This window comes from Vigna radiata, unplaced genomic scaffold, assembly GCF_000741045.1.
Source record: "Vigna radiata var. radiata cultivar VC1973A unplaced genomic scaffold, Vradiata_ver6 scaffold_292, whole genome shotgun sequence".
Taxonomy (NCBI): Eukaryota; Viridiplantae; Streptophyta; class Magnoliopsida; order Fabales; family Fabaceae; genus Vigna; species Vigna radiata.
Genome location: NW_014542031.1, coordinates 355443 through 372384, shown reverse-complemented (window position 1 = coordinate 372384; position 16942 = coordinate 355443). Strand labels below are relative to the sequence as shown.

General features: G+C 32.7%; 1 protein-coding gene and 1 non-coding gene across 2 annotated transcripts; both read right to left on the bottom strand.

Annotated features, from left to right (window-relative positions):
- Window positions 1-736: 736 nt before the first annotated feature.
- Window positions 737-817, bottom strand: TRNAL-AAG. Its single transcript has one exon. It is a non-coding gene; the product is annotated as a tRNA-Leu (tRNA).
- A 948-nt stretch (window positions 818-1765) lies between these two features.
- Window positions 1766-10653, bottom strand: LOC106779005 (ATPase ASNA1 homolog). Its single transcript, XM_014667018.2, has 7 exons — window positions 10176-10653; window positions 9956-10080; window positions 7967-8117; window positions 5229-5339; window positions 2571-2709; window positions 2356-2471; window positions 1766-2204 (listed from the first exon to the last, which is right to left on the bottom strand). The coding sequence occupies exons 1-7, from the start codon at window positions 10425-10427 to the stop codon at window positions 2034-2036; spliced, it is 1065 nt and encodes a 354-aa protein (XP_014522504.1). The 5' UTR covers window positions 10428-10653; the 3' UTR covers window positions 1766-2033.
- Window positions 10654-16942: the final 6289 nt, after the last annotated feature.

Sequence of the window (16942 nt, the reverse complement as noted above, 5' to 3'; positions counted from 1 at the left end):
TGAGCATGTGACATTCGGGCACTGACAAGGGTGGGGAGTGGTCGCGTGAGAGAGGCACAGAGTGCAGCTCCTAGCAGGCTTCCAGTGGAAGGGACACATGGACGAATAGAACATACACCAGAATGAGAGAGATTTAAAGACTGTATAGGTATGGAACTATACAGTTGAAAGATAGCTTAAAGGAATTTATTTGGCTACTTATATCAACAAAATACATTTGTTTTTTGGTAACTTAACCCATAAAAACTCCATGGTTAAGTGTGCTTAGTTGTATTGATGTGTGGGGACAATTAACAGTCTCTGTAAGTTGTCGGGACGTTACAAAATTTTATACTCTCTTTTGATCTTAAATATAAATAAAAATAGTAATTCACAACAATAAAAAAATATAAAAATAATAAGCAGTCGTTAAATAAAATTTAAATTAAGTGAACTGTATTTTGAAGTGTATTTTGAGATAGCAATGTCATTAAATATGATGAAATAAGCTAAGATTTACTTAAACTAAATTCATGTTAATTTTATCTTTCTTTTTATAAAGATGAAAGGAGATTTTATATGTTAAAATTTTTACTTTTTTTATTTATATTTAAAAATATTGTATTAAATTAAAAATTAAAAACTTAGAAAAGCTTATTTTCTCCTCCAATTTTGAGTAATTCTCTTAATGATTTGCTCTTATTTTGAGAATTGAAAAAAGTATTATTATAATTATAGAAAAAATAAAAAAAGTATTTGTTGAGAGTGGGATTTGAACCCACGCCCTTTCGGACCAGAACCTTAATCTGGCGCCTTAGACCAACTCGGCCATCTCAACTTTATATCAATTATTTGATTCTTATGATTTTATTATTCACTATAATCATTTCCCCGGGTTCTCTTCCAGATTCTTAAATGTATGAATAATAAATGTTTAGTAGAGGTGGTTCCCTGGAGGAAATATATAAAATGTTTGTTGTCTGGCGAATTTGAATGTTTATGTTTACAAGAAAAGGACACTATCTTTTGGAGTGGCAGTGCAGAAAGAAGTAAGCAGCTAGAAAGAAGAATTAGAAACATAAAAACCTCTTTCTTAATTTTCTGCAGATGTTTTATGATGAACAGTTGAACATTTCAACATGTCATCTTTTGTTGGAAAGGTTTTAAAATAGAAGGAATGCAATTGATGAGAAATTATCCTATATATACATAATCTGCAAGTGAAACCATCAGAAATTTTAAGTGCATGGGAAGGAGGTGCGGCTCAAGGATAAAAGAGAATGAAATTAGTGTTAGAGTTTTATTATTAAGTCAAGGATAAAACAGTAAATTCACTATGTCTCATCCTTATACTTGTCATTATTCTCATGCTTTTTTTTTTAACTTTAAATTAATTTATTATATAATTTATTATGTTTATATTAATTTTTCTTTGATTATTAGTTTTGTAACTTACGCGTCTCATCCTAATACTTGTCATCTTTAATAAATAAAATTTAAGCTTTTACTTCAGTCGTGTTAATTAACACCCATTGGATAACAAAAACCCAATTAAAAAATATAAAATTTCAAATACTTAATAAAATGAAACTTTTAATATGAACTTAATTTAAAACATCTAAAATTATCAAAACTTGAAAGACTTCTTTTCTCTCCCATTTTTTTACCTCTCACTTTTCTTCGTATCATCGTCATATCCCAACCAAAGCATAAAGGTTTTTCATCATGGACAATTTATTGAACATTTTAACAAGATTGGAAAGTTTAAACAAAACAAAGAAGAATATTGATAAGAAATTATCCATCTCAGAATATGAATTATAAAAATACAAGACAAGTAAAGAATATTCATGAAACAAATTAGACTAACCTCAGTAATAACCTTTTGGAGTTACATAAGAAAGCTCACTGTGACCTTAAAATGAAAGCATATAGAGAATGACTTGTGTTGGCGGGCCAACAAAGAAAAAGATGCTTTATCAAATGTAAGCTAAAAAATAATGTTAAACAAAAAGGCGTACAATGACATTATTCATGGATAGAGACCGTCAAGCCTAGACGCCCCTTCTAATTCTCTCCAATTCTTCCTCAGTCTCATGTATCTGTCGTTGTAGTGCTGCTAATTTGCGCTGTAACCGTTCTACATGGTCTCCTCCACCAGCTAAGGATTGATACGGTGATGTAAAATGTCTAGAAAACGCTTTCAGAGCTTCGACCCCAGTAACCTATCAATTTGTGATAGTTCATTTAAGTCTAATGATACAACGAGCAGGAAATGGAAGCAAACTACTCACAATTTCAGCGGTTTAAAAAATAACCACTTAGTTTTTTGACACGTGTATGAATCTGCTGAGTATCAAGAATGCAACAACTAACCTCTTCTGGGAGCAATGGAAGCTTGGTAATATTGAAGTCATCATACAACATGTAGAACTGGTCCAGATATTTCTGTTGCATTTTCATTCTTGCCTTAAGTAACTTGGATTCAACATCTACAATACAAGGGTGAAAGGATTAGAAGAAAATAATATGATTTGGAAAAGAAATTAAAAAAATAATGTAAGTTATAAAGGACATGATAGGAATGTTACCTTCGTCATCAAAGATTACTTGATTAATGATGATATTGTGGGTGTCAATTTCAAACTTTGTAAGCTCCTGAACCAGTCTTTCTGTTTCATATAGAGAAAGGAATTCGGGAATACAAACACATATGAAAGTTGTCATGTCCTGTAAATAAAGAAATACAACAATTTAGTTATTGGAAAGGCATTGGTAGCTGGGTTGGGTACAATAAAAAGATCAAGCACATAATATTTTATTCAAAGACAAAATCAATACATCTTAATTAATCGTACTACATTCGAAATAAAGGGAACATAAAAATAACAACAAATGGCTGGGACCTATCAAACAATTCCAAGTTAAAAATTCAAAGAACATGGAAGTCTTGTTATCAGAACAACTGCATGAAAGTAAACTCATTCTTTTTATCAAAATTATACAGAAAAATTGTTTTATACAAGGAAGGACCTGACTTAGCCAATTGAAATTTATCAAATCCAAACACTAGTCAAAGATACTTGTACTCAACTTAATTTTTTGCTGTTGTGTCACGTAACATTATTTTTTCAAAGGTTAAATACAAACTAGGAATTGAAAAGAAAATTGTTTGAAATGTGACTAAATTATTTTTAAGAAGTGAATTTTAAATTTAATTCAACCTTAATAAACTGGGTTGTAAAGTGAGATTTGCACTCACTTATATACTATACATCAATCTAACCTCTAGTTGAGGTAGGATCTCCAACATACCCCTTACACCGAGACATATACCTCTTGAGCATAAGATTGGACATTAATAAGTGGTCTTATAGCAACCTAATAGCGAGTGACAAAATAAACCCAATAAACAACAAATCTTACTAGGAAAAACTTTGGATAACTATGATATCATTTTAAAAAATAGACTTTAAACCTAATTCCACCTTACAAAATCGACTTGTAAAATTAGGTTTATATCCATTTATATGTTATAAATTCGCCTTATTTCTAATCGATATGGGATCTGTAACGATTATCAATCAATCAATAATTAAAACGTGAACATGTTAGGTTATAGAATTTGTGTTATGTTTAAATTTTTTTAAGATGTTTAGATAAGGATCTTATTCTTATCACTTTTTATTTAGAACGCTATGAGTTTGATTTTAAAATTACGATAATGTTCGTATTTGGAATTTAAATAGACTTGAGCTCTATATACATTGTCCACGTATAAAGCCATATATATAGAGCTAAAGTCTAATACAAAATTCAAATACTAGCATAATCCTAATTTTAGAATCAAACTCAACATTCTCCTTTCAATAAATAAGCATAAAGAATATGGTTCATGAATAGAAGTTTAATAAGCTCCTCAACAGAGCATCTCCTTTAAGAAAATATAGTTTCGGCAAAAGATAAATCAGCAGTCGTAGTGTGATTAGTAAATATAGTATTCCATTAAAGTAAAATATTAAGGTCATTCTGTTTTCACATTAACATGTGAAGACATGATTTGCGCTACCAGCAGTGTGCTACTTCAACCTTCGCCCATTATTAGCTCCTAACTAACCATAGTTTCTAAGAATTACAAGGTTAAATTCTCTCATGAATATGCAAACTACACTCAATGCTATAGAAAATTGAAACCTCACATTAAGAGTGCAAACATTAGGAGAAATAGGAGGGACACGGGAATAATTGTGACAGAAATCCAGAGTAAACATGCAAACTCGCTCAATCCTGCAAGTATAAAGTGCTAGATCAGGGAGGTGCGGATTGCAGTGAGATCATGACAATGTTCACCGGATCAAGAGATCATGCAATGTGTTGATCTCTCCCATCTTGAGAAGCCAGGGTTTGACAATGGCACACACTAGTTATAACGGTTAGACAATGGCTAACACGTCTAATGCCCACGGCAAGGGCCCCAAATACGTGAGCATCACTGCCGGTGGGTCTGGTTGGATAGAGGAGGTGCAGCGGTGAGACCCTTAGCGTAGGGGTTTAGGGCCACGTAGAAGAAGATGAAGGAGGGAAAGAAAAAAATAGAAAAAGAAAAGTAAAAGAAAAGAATAACAAGACAAAAAAAATCAGAATTTTTATTTTATAAAATTATATGTGTCAGTCACATGGGCAAACCCTTTAATACACTTAGCATCACCGTTACACACCTCAAAAAAACGTAACGCCATTCAATGGGGATGTATTCCATGCACTACTAAAGTATATGGATGAGTTTTATATTAACTTTTTGAGAGACACATTCTAATTTCGCACGTAAGTTCAAAAACTAAAAACATACTTAACTCTTTGTTTTATCAACTGACAGTGTTAAATATTTATAAATTAGTCATGTATTAGACAATATCCTTGCACAGCAATAGGCAAAGTTTCCTTGTGTAGTGTTAAGGATTCTTATTGGTTCAGATTCTCTAGATGACGAGAGACATCCAGTCCAATCCGATAAGGAAGGGGCATTTATTATTGTTGTGGAGAGTGCAGGGTTCATTAACTAGTAATTTAGTTTATATGCAAGCAATAAAGAATCTGTCTTCATTCATTTTCTGATCCAGCTCCTATAACTAAGGTTATGAAAAATAAGTAAAAATTACAGTTCATTCAGCAGCAAGAGTAGAAGACAAATAAACAAAAAATTCACATTTTTAAAACAATACCATACAGAAATTTAATGTAATTCTTACCGGATCTTTGAATTGCTTATTAACTTGTTCAATTACATCCTTCATGCCTTCAAGCCTCCCAAGAATTGCATCATCTCCAAAATCCTCACCCATGCCAAACATACGAGTCATCTGTGGTGAAAGTTCAAAATGGATTCCAATTACACAATAGATAAAACACAACAGTCTCATGGGTATGTCAGAGAAGCTTCTTCCCAGTTGGATACAGACATATCTATGCTACAGGAATAATATAAAGTAGTATTATAGCCTGTTTCCTCAGAATAGATATTATTTTTTAAAATTAAAATTCATAATATGTATTTTTTAATATATAAATTGTTCAGATATTTTAGGAAGTTTTAGATTTTCTTCTGTCAAGATATTTTAGAAAGTTTCAAATTTAATTCCTATTGGTTCTAATTCTGTATATTAGTTGTATCTTGGTTTTATTACTAGCATATCAATCCCACAATATCAGGGATTTGTTGTTTCCTAGAACAGACTGCTTGTTTCCTAAATTATTCAATCAATGTATATATATATATATATATATATATATATATATATATATATATATATATATATATATATATATATATATATATATATATATATATATATATNTATATATATATATATATATATATATATATATATATATATATATATATATATATATATATATATATATATATATATATATATATATATATCATATATATACTGAGATTGGATAAGAGAGAAATCATTTTCTTCTAATTTTGAGATAAGTCATATTATATACAAATTTTATGATAAATATTTTATATTTAGATTTAAGTAAACTATTTAAATTGAAAGTGGTGGTTGAGAGAAAGTATACAAAAAAAAAGATTAAAAAAGATGGTTATTATGGTTTATTGAAATTACACTAGTAGCTGTAGAAGTATGTGAAATATACATCCAAACGAGAGAAGAGGGAACACATTGAAAGTGTCTAATTGAGAGAATGGGGAGAATGTCTCACTCTCTCACCCTGCAAGTCATGCACAATAATTAATAATTAGGGATAGAAGCTATCCGAAAATCATCAAAAAGAAAAAGATGATGCTGTCCAAAGGTAACAGAAACAATTGGTTTTGCATTCATAAACTATCTGGACTATTAAATGTGTAAATTAGTAATGACAATTCCATAGGCTCCAGTGAGTGTTTGTATGCGAAACTTTGGCCTTCACCATTGATCCCACTGTTCTGAAGGCATCAAATGATAACTGTTTAATTGGATATGGTGAAAGTAACAATGACAAGGAGACTGATCAGTACTGTTTTAGAACATCAAAGAGGTCTCCTGTGATTCAGTTCTATAACAATGGACAACAGACATCTACATTTCCATCCTGAATTGTTGTGCAAAAAAAGACAACAAAGTTAGAGTAGGATCGCTGTACAGGACCACAAAACATCTTTTTGCTATGGAATGACACATCTGGGAGGAAAGAAATACATCAAGGAATCGAATGAGATGATTGAAGTTGAAAATGAAACAGAAAGGAGAGGCTCTAGGTTCCTGAGGCAGTGAGTGCGCTCACACCTTTTCCGACCAAACTACCGCCACGAATCAAGGCCCAGAGTGTTGCACTAACTGTTGCTCACCACTGGGATCATCGTCGCTGCAGCGCCGAGCCTCTTCTTCTTTTCTCTTCTCCGATCGCAAGCCACTTCGAGAAAGGAAGGTCTGATGAACCACAAGTCATTCGCTCCGAGCAGCTTCTCTCTCCTTTTCTTCCATTGGTCATTGATTGAGAAATGATCACCCGCCTTGGTAAAATGATATGGGAGTTAATCGGACCTAGAGGGACTTCCTCGTGTCCAAGAGAAAAATTTCCTCCAGTTGCGTGGACAATGCATTCCAACGCAAAAAAAAAAAAAAATTATGATAGACACCCTAACCATGGTTGAAAAACTAGAGGAGAAAGGAGTATCCTCCAAAGAAGCTAAAGCAATAACCATGGTCATAACCGAATTTTTGAATGACACTATCGAAATTATGTCTCAGTCTACTGATAAAATACTAGAAGACCATCTGTCCAAGTTTAGAGCAGAGATGCAGAACTCACTAACAGAGAAGTTTACGAATGATATGGAGAAGCTGTACACCGATTTAGAGTATGAGAGCAAGGCATTAAACACATATTGGTGAAGTTAACCGTGGTACTAAAAAATAAGGAGCACTACTTTTCATCACTGTAGTTGTTGGTCTTGGTTTTGGCATGTACAAAACTACTATGGCTTAAAGAACTCTTAGCTTCTTCCAACATCAACCTGATATGGTTTCGCTACTATGTGATAATGTCTCGGCCATTCACCTTTCCACTAACCCGGTCTCCCATCAAATATCAAAGCATATTGACATTGATGTCCATTTTGTTAGATAACATATAAATTGAGACTCCTCATCCGTAGGTTGGCCCTCAAAAACATTTTCTCTCCAACTTGAGGGGGTCTTTTATCCTATGTGTTTATTCTATTTTATCTAGTCATTTTTAACTAGTTTAGTTAAGTCTTGTTATACTTTATAGTTGGTTTTTAAAAAAAATGTTAGAAGTAGAGTTTAAACCTAACTCAACCCCACAAGACTAACTTGTAAGGTGAGGTTTGTACCTCACTTATATATTATAAATTGGCTTTATCTCTAGTCGATGTGGGACTTCCAACAACAGTAAAGTAGAAAGAAAATATGACGTGATGCAAAAGACTTTATTCTTAAGTTCATACCTGATTAAACAAACCACCGAATTTATTTTTCAAAGACATCACTTTTGCAAGACCTTTTTCTAAAACCGTTGGGAATTGCAATAGTCTGAGTGTATGACCAGTGGGAGCAGTATCAAATACAATAACAGAATAATCCATGGTCTGGACCAATCTGCAAAATAATTATAGAACAAAACACACAATGAATAACATAAAAATATTAAGTTGAAAAGGGACCTTTCAAAGAAAGATAAAGAAATAAGAGCACCACAAGCTTGCTTAACAAGTTTCTTGATTAATCATGCACCATTAATTATGATTTGCAAATCAACAAATAAATAAAAATTCGCATAGCTTATTGTGGATAAAAATTATGCATCCAACTTAGATTTTGATATTACAGCATATTGATTCATTTGTAACTAAAATTGACATAGATATGAGTTGTTTTAAAAGCAAAAATTTCTTGTATAAAACCAACAGTCATACTTACAACTTACAAGTTTATGTTTGGTTTGACTTTAGAATTATGAAGGCAGAATACCTGCTATGGGAGTGGTCCCCTCTCATTAACCATATACCTACAGAATACTGTAGTTTTAATATTTTACATGAGTCAGTAAGAACTCAGCACTTGCTACAACAAGACAGAATTTTCAGGAACCTACAATAGGAATTTTCGTAGCTACACTATTTCATGTGATGTAAGATTTAAATTAGGATTCCCAGCCTTCTAATTTTTAATTCACGTCAATTTTTTGGATGTGAGGAACTATTGTCATCCCCTCACTGCAAACCTATACTATTATTGCCACTAACACCCTCATTCCATCCACCCAGTTCCTTGGGTGCGAAAATATACAAAATTGACACTTACCAAAACTGTTAATTTGATTACATTTAACAGGGAGATATGATATCATTTGATAGGGGCATATCTTACCAAATATTTCCCATTAAACGATATATTGATTTTGTTCCTTATTCCTATATATCTTCTTCATTATAACTAATAATACTGTGTATACACAATACACAAAATTCACTATACTCCTTTCCAGTTTGTCTCTACTCAATACGGAACCAGAGCATTACCATCCTCCATGACCTGTTCTGTCCGCAGTCCTTCCAACAAACCCTATGAATTTTACTTATAAAATACCAAGAAAATCTTGATGATGATCTAAAGGCTCCTCGTAATGGGCTGTGGGGTAACAAAAAGAATCTTCTGCTCCCTGAACTAATCACCACAAATTTACATAATAAAAAAACTGAAAAATCAATATCCCAAAATTTTACATGTTTCCTTTGGCGTGTAACTTTTAAAGATCCTGAGGAAACAGATAAAGAACTACGATCTCAATCAGGAAACTTATTATGTCACGGGCAGTGGCAACAACCAAAGAGACCAAGGCAATGGCAGGTATCAAACTCATAACAAGATTCTTGTAAGAAATTATGAGCACACATGAATTGTGTCAATCACGTAAAAGTAGATAACAAAACCTAGAGATGAATTTACCATTTACAAGAGCACCTATGTTCAGGATTAAAATCTCAATAACTGTTTCCCTAAGGTTTTCCGAAAGAGTAATAATATGTTGTCGACCTTCATATCATACACTCCATCAACACTTAAAACTTTTCTCTATTCATCTCTTTCAATCACAACATTATATCTCTATCACATCTACACTTCTCTCTAATTCTTTCTCTATCGACGCCTAGACATTAATTAGGGTAATGGTGTCTGTTGATAGTTTTTCTTTCCGAAAATTTTCATAACAAGCAAGTTCTTAAAGACTAAATACAACCAGGGAGCCACCAATCCAAAATCAACTATCACTCTTCTTCCTCTCCAACAAACCTAAATCAACCACTAGTCCTTTCCCAAACATTACACATGCACACACGCCTAAAACCTAAATCACTCTACTTATCCTGTCACAAACAATACACACAGGTATCAAAACCAAGTTCAGCAAGATTGAAGTGCCACAAGATTCTTACTTCAACATCTCAGCAAAGCTCATGGCCTCATCAATTCCGGGAATAGCGCCGGCAAGTTCGGAGAACAAACTGTCCATCCCATCAGCGCCACCCATATCCTCATGATCAACGGTAGGATCCACCTCCTACACCACAATCCCAACATACATACAGAAATAAGATAAAGCAATTGAACAAGAAAAAAAAAAAAACATCCCTTGGTAAAAAGGGGATTAATCACCATGGCGTAGAGGTTGGAGAAGCCATTGACGAGAGTGGGGATTTTGGTGAAACGCTGCTGAAATGCGTCGCTGAGATTGTGAGCGGGGTCGGTGGAGATGATGAGGACGGAAGAGCGAACGGTTGCAAGGAGAATGGAGATAATCGAACTGCATGTCGTTTTTCCAACGCCGCCTTTGCCACCGACGAAGACCCACTTCAGAGTATCCTGATCCAGAATGTTCTGAACCGTTCCCTCAACTTGATCCCCCATTTCCCTATCTCTTCTCTCTCCGATCAATCAATCGATCACAAACCTAATTCACCCCCTCACACAACAACTCTTTTTCTTCTTTTTCTTCTTCTTCTTCCTCTTCTTCTTGTGTTTCTTTATCCTTCAATTTCAACAACATGTGAATTTGGTTTCAGAGTTTTTTTGACTCATTTTTCCAGAGTACGAAACGAATCCAAATCTTGATCTCATCAATCACCCAAATACGGGTTTTTATTTTTATTTGTTTTTCAAATCACTTTCTTTTCTTTAATTCATTAAATAAATTAAAATACAAATGGAACATACTACTTTTTATGACCAAAAATCTAGGTCAAATACTATTCTAATTATTTATTTATTTATTTATTATAACGATAAGTGTTACATTAGAAATTGTTTTCAGAATATTCATGATTTATGAAGTATGTAATGACAACTTATATTTATAATTCGATTTAATTCGAATACATGAATTATGTAAAATAATGTAACGTTATTACTAAATTGGATTAACTTTCTTAATTCTACTATTGTTTTAAAATATGATGATTTATTTTGATAAATACTAGGTAAACACATTATTATGTATACATATAATTTAAATATTTATAAGTTATTTAAATTTTAAAAATAATAATTAAAATGATAAAATTGAAAAAAAAACAAAATAATGTAAATATTTATAGATAAAGTCAAGGGTTAAATATGTTTTTAGTCCCTATACTATCAAACGATTTTGGTTTTAGTCTCTTTAGGTACATTTTAGTCCTCTTTCTTTAAGAAATTTTGATTTCAGTCCTTCGAAATTAACACCGTTAAAAACATGATGATGTGGCTAACGTCTAGCAAAATGTATTCACAACTTTCTTTCCTGACTCTTGCCACGTGTGATTGACGCTTGTTTCCGCAGGAAAGCCACCGGAGTTTCCCTCCTTTTCTTCCAAGCATTAGGTTTCTTCCTTTCTTTTTCAATCTCTGCAACCCTACTCAGGAACAATAGAGGCACCATCACGGTCCACTCCAACCAAATTCGCCGCCAGTGACATATGAAGCCATCGGCGTGTCGCCAACGTCAACATCTCCTTCTTCGATCTGCACCGACCACCGCAGCTTCAATCCTAAAACACAAAACAGGCAAATCTTCCGATCAAGCTTTTCTCTCGCATCTCCCATCACCGGTTAGACAACCACTTTCATCAAAACCACGAATGTCAGCCCCGAGAGAAGAACACACACTGATACCAGAGGACTCTTCTGGAACCAGGTCATTGAACGTCGTTGCCGCCATGGCAGTCTCCCCCACTCTCGTTGCGAGGAGCTTCAGCTCCGCCAGGATGCGGGCCAGCACCAGGAATGCGGTGATGGAAAGCGCCAGGCCCATGAAGACGATGAACTGTGCAAAGTCGGGTTCATCTCCGCCTTCAACTGTTTTGCGGAGGATGACGACGACGCCGATTCCGCAAACGAAAGGAAGAGAGATCCCCACGACGGCGATGTTGAAGGCTCTTTTACCGCTCCGACGAATGGAATGGAGATTGAGGTCTAAACCTTGCGTTACTCTCTCTCTTTCTCAATCTGTTCAAATTCTTCCCTCCGCTATTATTATGCGTGACAGTCATTGAAAAGTCAATGTATTTGATTTTCATTTTGAATTTTAAATTAAACTTGTATTGCAAATCAATGTTTTAAATGATTTTCTCTGGCATATGGATGGCTCTAGTGGAATTTTACTCTGCATGACAGGTCCGTTGCTTTGTGATTGGCTAACTTAGATTTGTGACAATTTTGTTGATTTTTAATGCATTCCTTCAGTTTTCAGGATCAAAAGCCATGTTTGCTGGTCTCGGGCACTTTTCTCACAATGACTCAAAGGAGTTATCTTCATTGGAGTTTAACTAGACACATAAGAATTTCGCGATTAAGATTGAATTTGGAACACGAAGGGCTCTCATTCAGCAGAAAATGTGGTCAAAAGCTTATCCAACAAGTTGGAATCTTCAACTTTTTCATCCTCTGTAACATGTCTGGTTCTGGAAAATTCTGGAAAATGAAATGATACTCCGATTCAGTGCTCGTTTCTCCCGACCCCACCCATGATGTCGTGTTTTTTAGAATTTTGCACACCTCCTTCTTCAAAGTTCTATTCTATATATTTATATTCTTCACTCTAGACCAACCCAGTTTAAGCCAGTGAAGTTCGTCGTGATGGGAGAAGCGAGACCGAAAGATAGGACTGTTTTGTGTTTTGGGATTGAAGGAAGAGACTAGGGAGAGAGAGGGAGAAAAGCTGACAAACACTCAGTCAATATAAGAAAAAAAGTCGTCTCCGTTAGCCACATCATCATATTTTTAACTGTGTTAATTTCTAAGGACTAAAATCAAAGTTTACTAAAGAAAGAGGACTAAAATGTACCTTATTTTGAAAGAGGGACTAAAACCAAAACCGCTTGATAGTATAGGGACTAAAAACATATTTAACCCTAAAATCAATTTCAGTTATTCAAATAAAAAATATCATTTAAATATTTTTTTATTATCAATAATTATTTATATTTGAAAAAAATTACTAAAATGATAAAAGAGTGAATAATTTTTTATGTAATGAATAATGATTTGAATTAAGAAAATAATTATTAAAATGATAAAATTTAAAAATAATTTTTATTATAAATAATTATTTAAATTTAAAAAATAATTATTAAGAAGATAAAAATGAAAAACACACACATTCATATATATTTTATTTATTAATATAAAAAAAAAAGTTTATAACATCATTATTTTCCCGTAAGTAGTAAAATTAAACGTTAAAAATATACTATAACATTTTTGTAAAAATTTTGTCTAAATTGATATAAGATTTATTCACAACAAACGTAAATTTGTATTTGATATTGGTCCTAGGACCTATAAACGTTCAAGTCCAACATTATTTAATGTTTGTTGATTCTGTTACTGACATTAAATTGCTAATTGATGTTTGTTGTGAGATATGTGACGTCAAGTTTCCGTTTAAAATTTCAGAAGCAATATCAATATTTTCATCTTTCTCTTCAACGACCCTAAACTTTTAGGAACAAGTTTTTCAACCAATTTCACTTCATCTTACCGTTAAAATTTTGAATGGAAACAATCCAAAAATCAAAGTTATTGGAAATGGAGTGATGAATGCATTGGCCATGTTTTTCTTTTTTTTTGGAATGTTATGGAATTTGCAAAAGTCCATAATTTAAGGCATGTTTTTCTATTTTCTTAGTATTTTTTATTCATTTTTCTATACCTTTTACTTTTATTCTAGATACCATATTACTTTAAAATTCTAAAAAATTTTGTGATGTACTATTGTATTGTTTATTAATTTTTCATGGTTTCAATAAAGAAAAAATATTCACAAAAATTTTAGAAAAAACAAACCTATGTTGTTTTTGCAACCGACCTCAAATAACATATGATATAAATGCAATTAAAGTTGAGAGACAATATAGATCAATTTGACATTTCTTTCTACGACGGACCTTCAACATATGTCGGAAGCCTAAAATAGTCGACGTGAAAAAGCCTTTTATGTGATAATGATTAGAAAAATCTATATTTAGATACATTAATCTAACTCTTAATAATAAAAAGTTCAGCTACTCATACACATCTGAAACTCAAAATGAATAAAAAGAATTGAAACTATTTTTAAGAGTTGAAACTAAAATATTCTTAACTAAAATACTTTTTTAAGACAAAATTGAGTACAATGTGATATCAATTGTTAATGGTTATGGTTATCAAAACATACTACTAAAAAATTGTACCTATACAACTTAGATTTGAGTTGGATATGACCTAGATAAAATTGGCCAAAAACAACGTCAAGATATAAACCATTTATCTTCATCTAAAGAGTGGTGGAGTGCTTCACTAGAATAAAAAGGAGCAAGCTATGTTTCAATTCCTATAAATAAAATAACTCGATTACACGGGGTTTCCATCTTAACTAATCAATTTCGAACAATGTCTGATTTCCTTTTTGTTTTAATACTCCAACCATGATATAGAAGTCAAAGAACGAGGAGGAAGAGAAGATATACTTAACATGGATCTTAAAAAACACTCCCTCATTAACGTAAGATAACCTCAAAAAATAAGGCACTTTATCCACATGTAAAGAATAAAGGAAATCATAACCAGGTACGAAAGCGAGGGTCATAATATGACAAGATAGGTAGGCGACGTTTCATAGCTAGGGAACCCAAATTCATCTTTGTGTAAGACAAAATCAAGCATGTGAAAATGAATCTCGACCAAAAATAATAAAACTAAGAGATGTATTTTTTTTTTATGGAAAGAAATTGCGTAAAGCCTCATAGAATACTCTTTTCGTGGTTTCTATTAACTAATAGGTGAATTTGAAATAATTTCTCAACCACGACAATGAAAGCTATGGAGTTTTGTTCTTCACCCTTTTCATCATATACCACCGACAATTCCATTAACGAAATTGTAAAATCAATGAAAGAATCGATGTATTGAAAACTTCATAATATATAACACTCTTTCACAAAAAAAAAATATAATTAAACCAATATTAAGTATATTCCATTTACTTATAGGCCAATACATAAGAGAAAACTGAATTTACACACTAATTTGTTTTATAATTAGTAGCCTCAATAAAAGGCTATAAACTATGAAGTTTTCCTTATTGATACAGATGGAAAAACAAAACGTTAACATAGAAAGCTTTTCAACTTCACGTTGATTCTGATAAGTTATATACAAGTGAAAAAGAAAGAAAAAGATGATGACAAGAAAGGTTATTATATTCCTCTAACAGAATCGATTCTTGCTTATATAAAAAAGCTTAACTTCTAGGCATGATATGGATAACGAGGCCAGGGAAGACATCATCGGGGTCATGGATGTGAGGATTGTTCTCAACAATGAAAGGGTCACCACACTTGTCACTTATTGTGTGAAGTGTCTCACCTTCTCCGACAACATAGATTTCCTCGCATGGCTGTGAAATGAGTTGGTTGTTGTCTACATGGCTTGGAAGCATGGAGGTGTATCTGAACATGGTTTGGAGCAAAAGGGCGACAAGAAGAAAGGCACAGTACCATGAAGCTGCATCAGCTATGGCCTTTGAGCTTAACAGTCCCTTTCTGCTGGGCTCTGAAGCCATTAAAGAGAAAGAAAAAGAAAAATGGAGAGTTTGAAAACTGTGAACTATAAAAAATGGGACAGAAGGAATGAGATAGATAGGGTTATTAGCGGTTATTTAGAACAAACAACGAGGTTGAGGAAAATAAGGAAAGTGGTGTTACGTGATTCATTCACTCTGTTGGGAGCCAAACTACCTTTCTAGATCAGTTTTTATTTTTCAAAAATGATATTTTCAAGTACATCAATTTTTTACATTTATTTAATATTATTCCTTTTTATTTTTTATTTTTTTAAAAAATACAACTTTTTATGACCATTTTATTTTATTTGTGTATAAAGTGTGTCTTCATATCATTATAATTTTTTTGTTTTATATAAATTTCTTTTCATATGGTTTTTTTGAATACCGGAGTTTGCAAAACCAGCGGAATTGTCCTGGGTGTCGCCAAATTTGGTCATGATATAAGGCGATCTTGTACCTAAGGAAATGTCTATAAAATACCTAGGAAGGAATCATGCCCTGTGACAGCACGAGATTCATGTACATTTATTACCATAAATTAGTTTTGTTATATATTTGACCAATGATAGGTTGTAGTACTTTATCATTAAAATAATGGGTTGCATAATATTTGGAGATTAATTATATATTTACACGTAGAAACTTGTGTTTGATGAAAATTTTCATATTTAATTTTTTTTAACGAAGGTTTCGCATATGTATTCGTTGTGAATAGTGTTGGTTCTTTGTTTGGATAAAAGTAATGCAACATTTTATAAATATATATCATGGATTTGGTATCTTGAAATTAGGAATCACAATATAAGTTAGATGGATATAAAATTAATTGATAAAATATATATTATGCACTTGGTATGTTACAATTAGAGGTGATAAAGAGGGTGAGAAAATGATCCAAATTAGTTATTTTTTTAACCATTGATCCCAAAATAGCTTGCAGGTTGCAGGTTTGGTAGTTTTCTTTTTTTCAGTAGCTTTCACCCTTTTTTTACTGGTATAAGGAGAATCAACACATTTTTTATATGATAGTTTACTTTTTAATTTATATCATGATCGAACAATATAAACAATGGATGAGTTCATTAGTAAACTTGGTGGTAATATTCTTGTCCATGACAACTATATTGGGGAGGTACAGGTAAAAGGTACTCCGACGCCCAAGTCATACGTGTATTGAAGAGTCTCGGCTCTTTAGAAAGTGATTTGGTATCACTGTAGAGTATTTCTGAGTGTGATTGGAGAGTAATTTGAAAGTGATTGGAAGGTGATTGGATCATGATTAGAAGGTACCTGGCTTGTGGCCATGGCTCTCTGATATAAGCCCAACAGAATGTAAACA

Coding starts and splice junctions, on each gene's coding strand:
- LOC106779005 (XM_014667018.2), bottom strand. CDS start 10,427: ATGGGGGATCAAGTTGAGGGAACGGTTCAGAACATTCTGGATCAGGAT. Junction 8,118..9,955: donor AGCTTTGCTGAGATGTTGAA/GTAAGAATCTTG, acceptor ATTATTTTGCAG/ATTGGTCCAGACCATGGATT. Junction 2,710..5,228: donor ATAAGCAATTCAAAGATCCG/GTAAGAATTACA, acceptor CTTTATTTACAG/GACATGACAACTTTCATATG.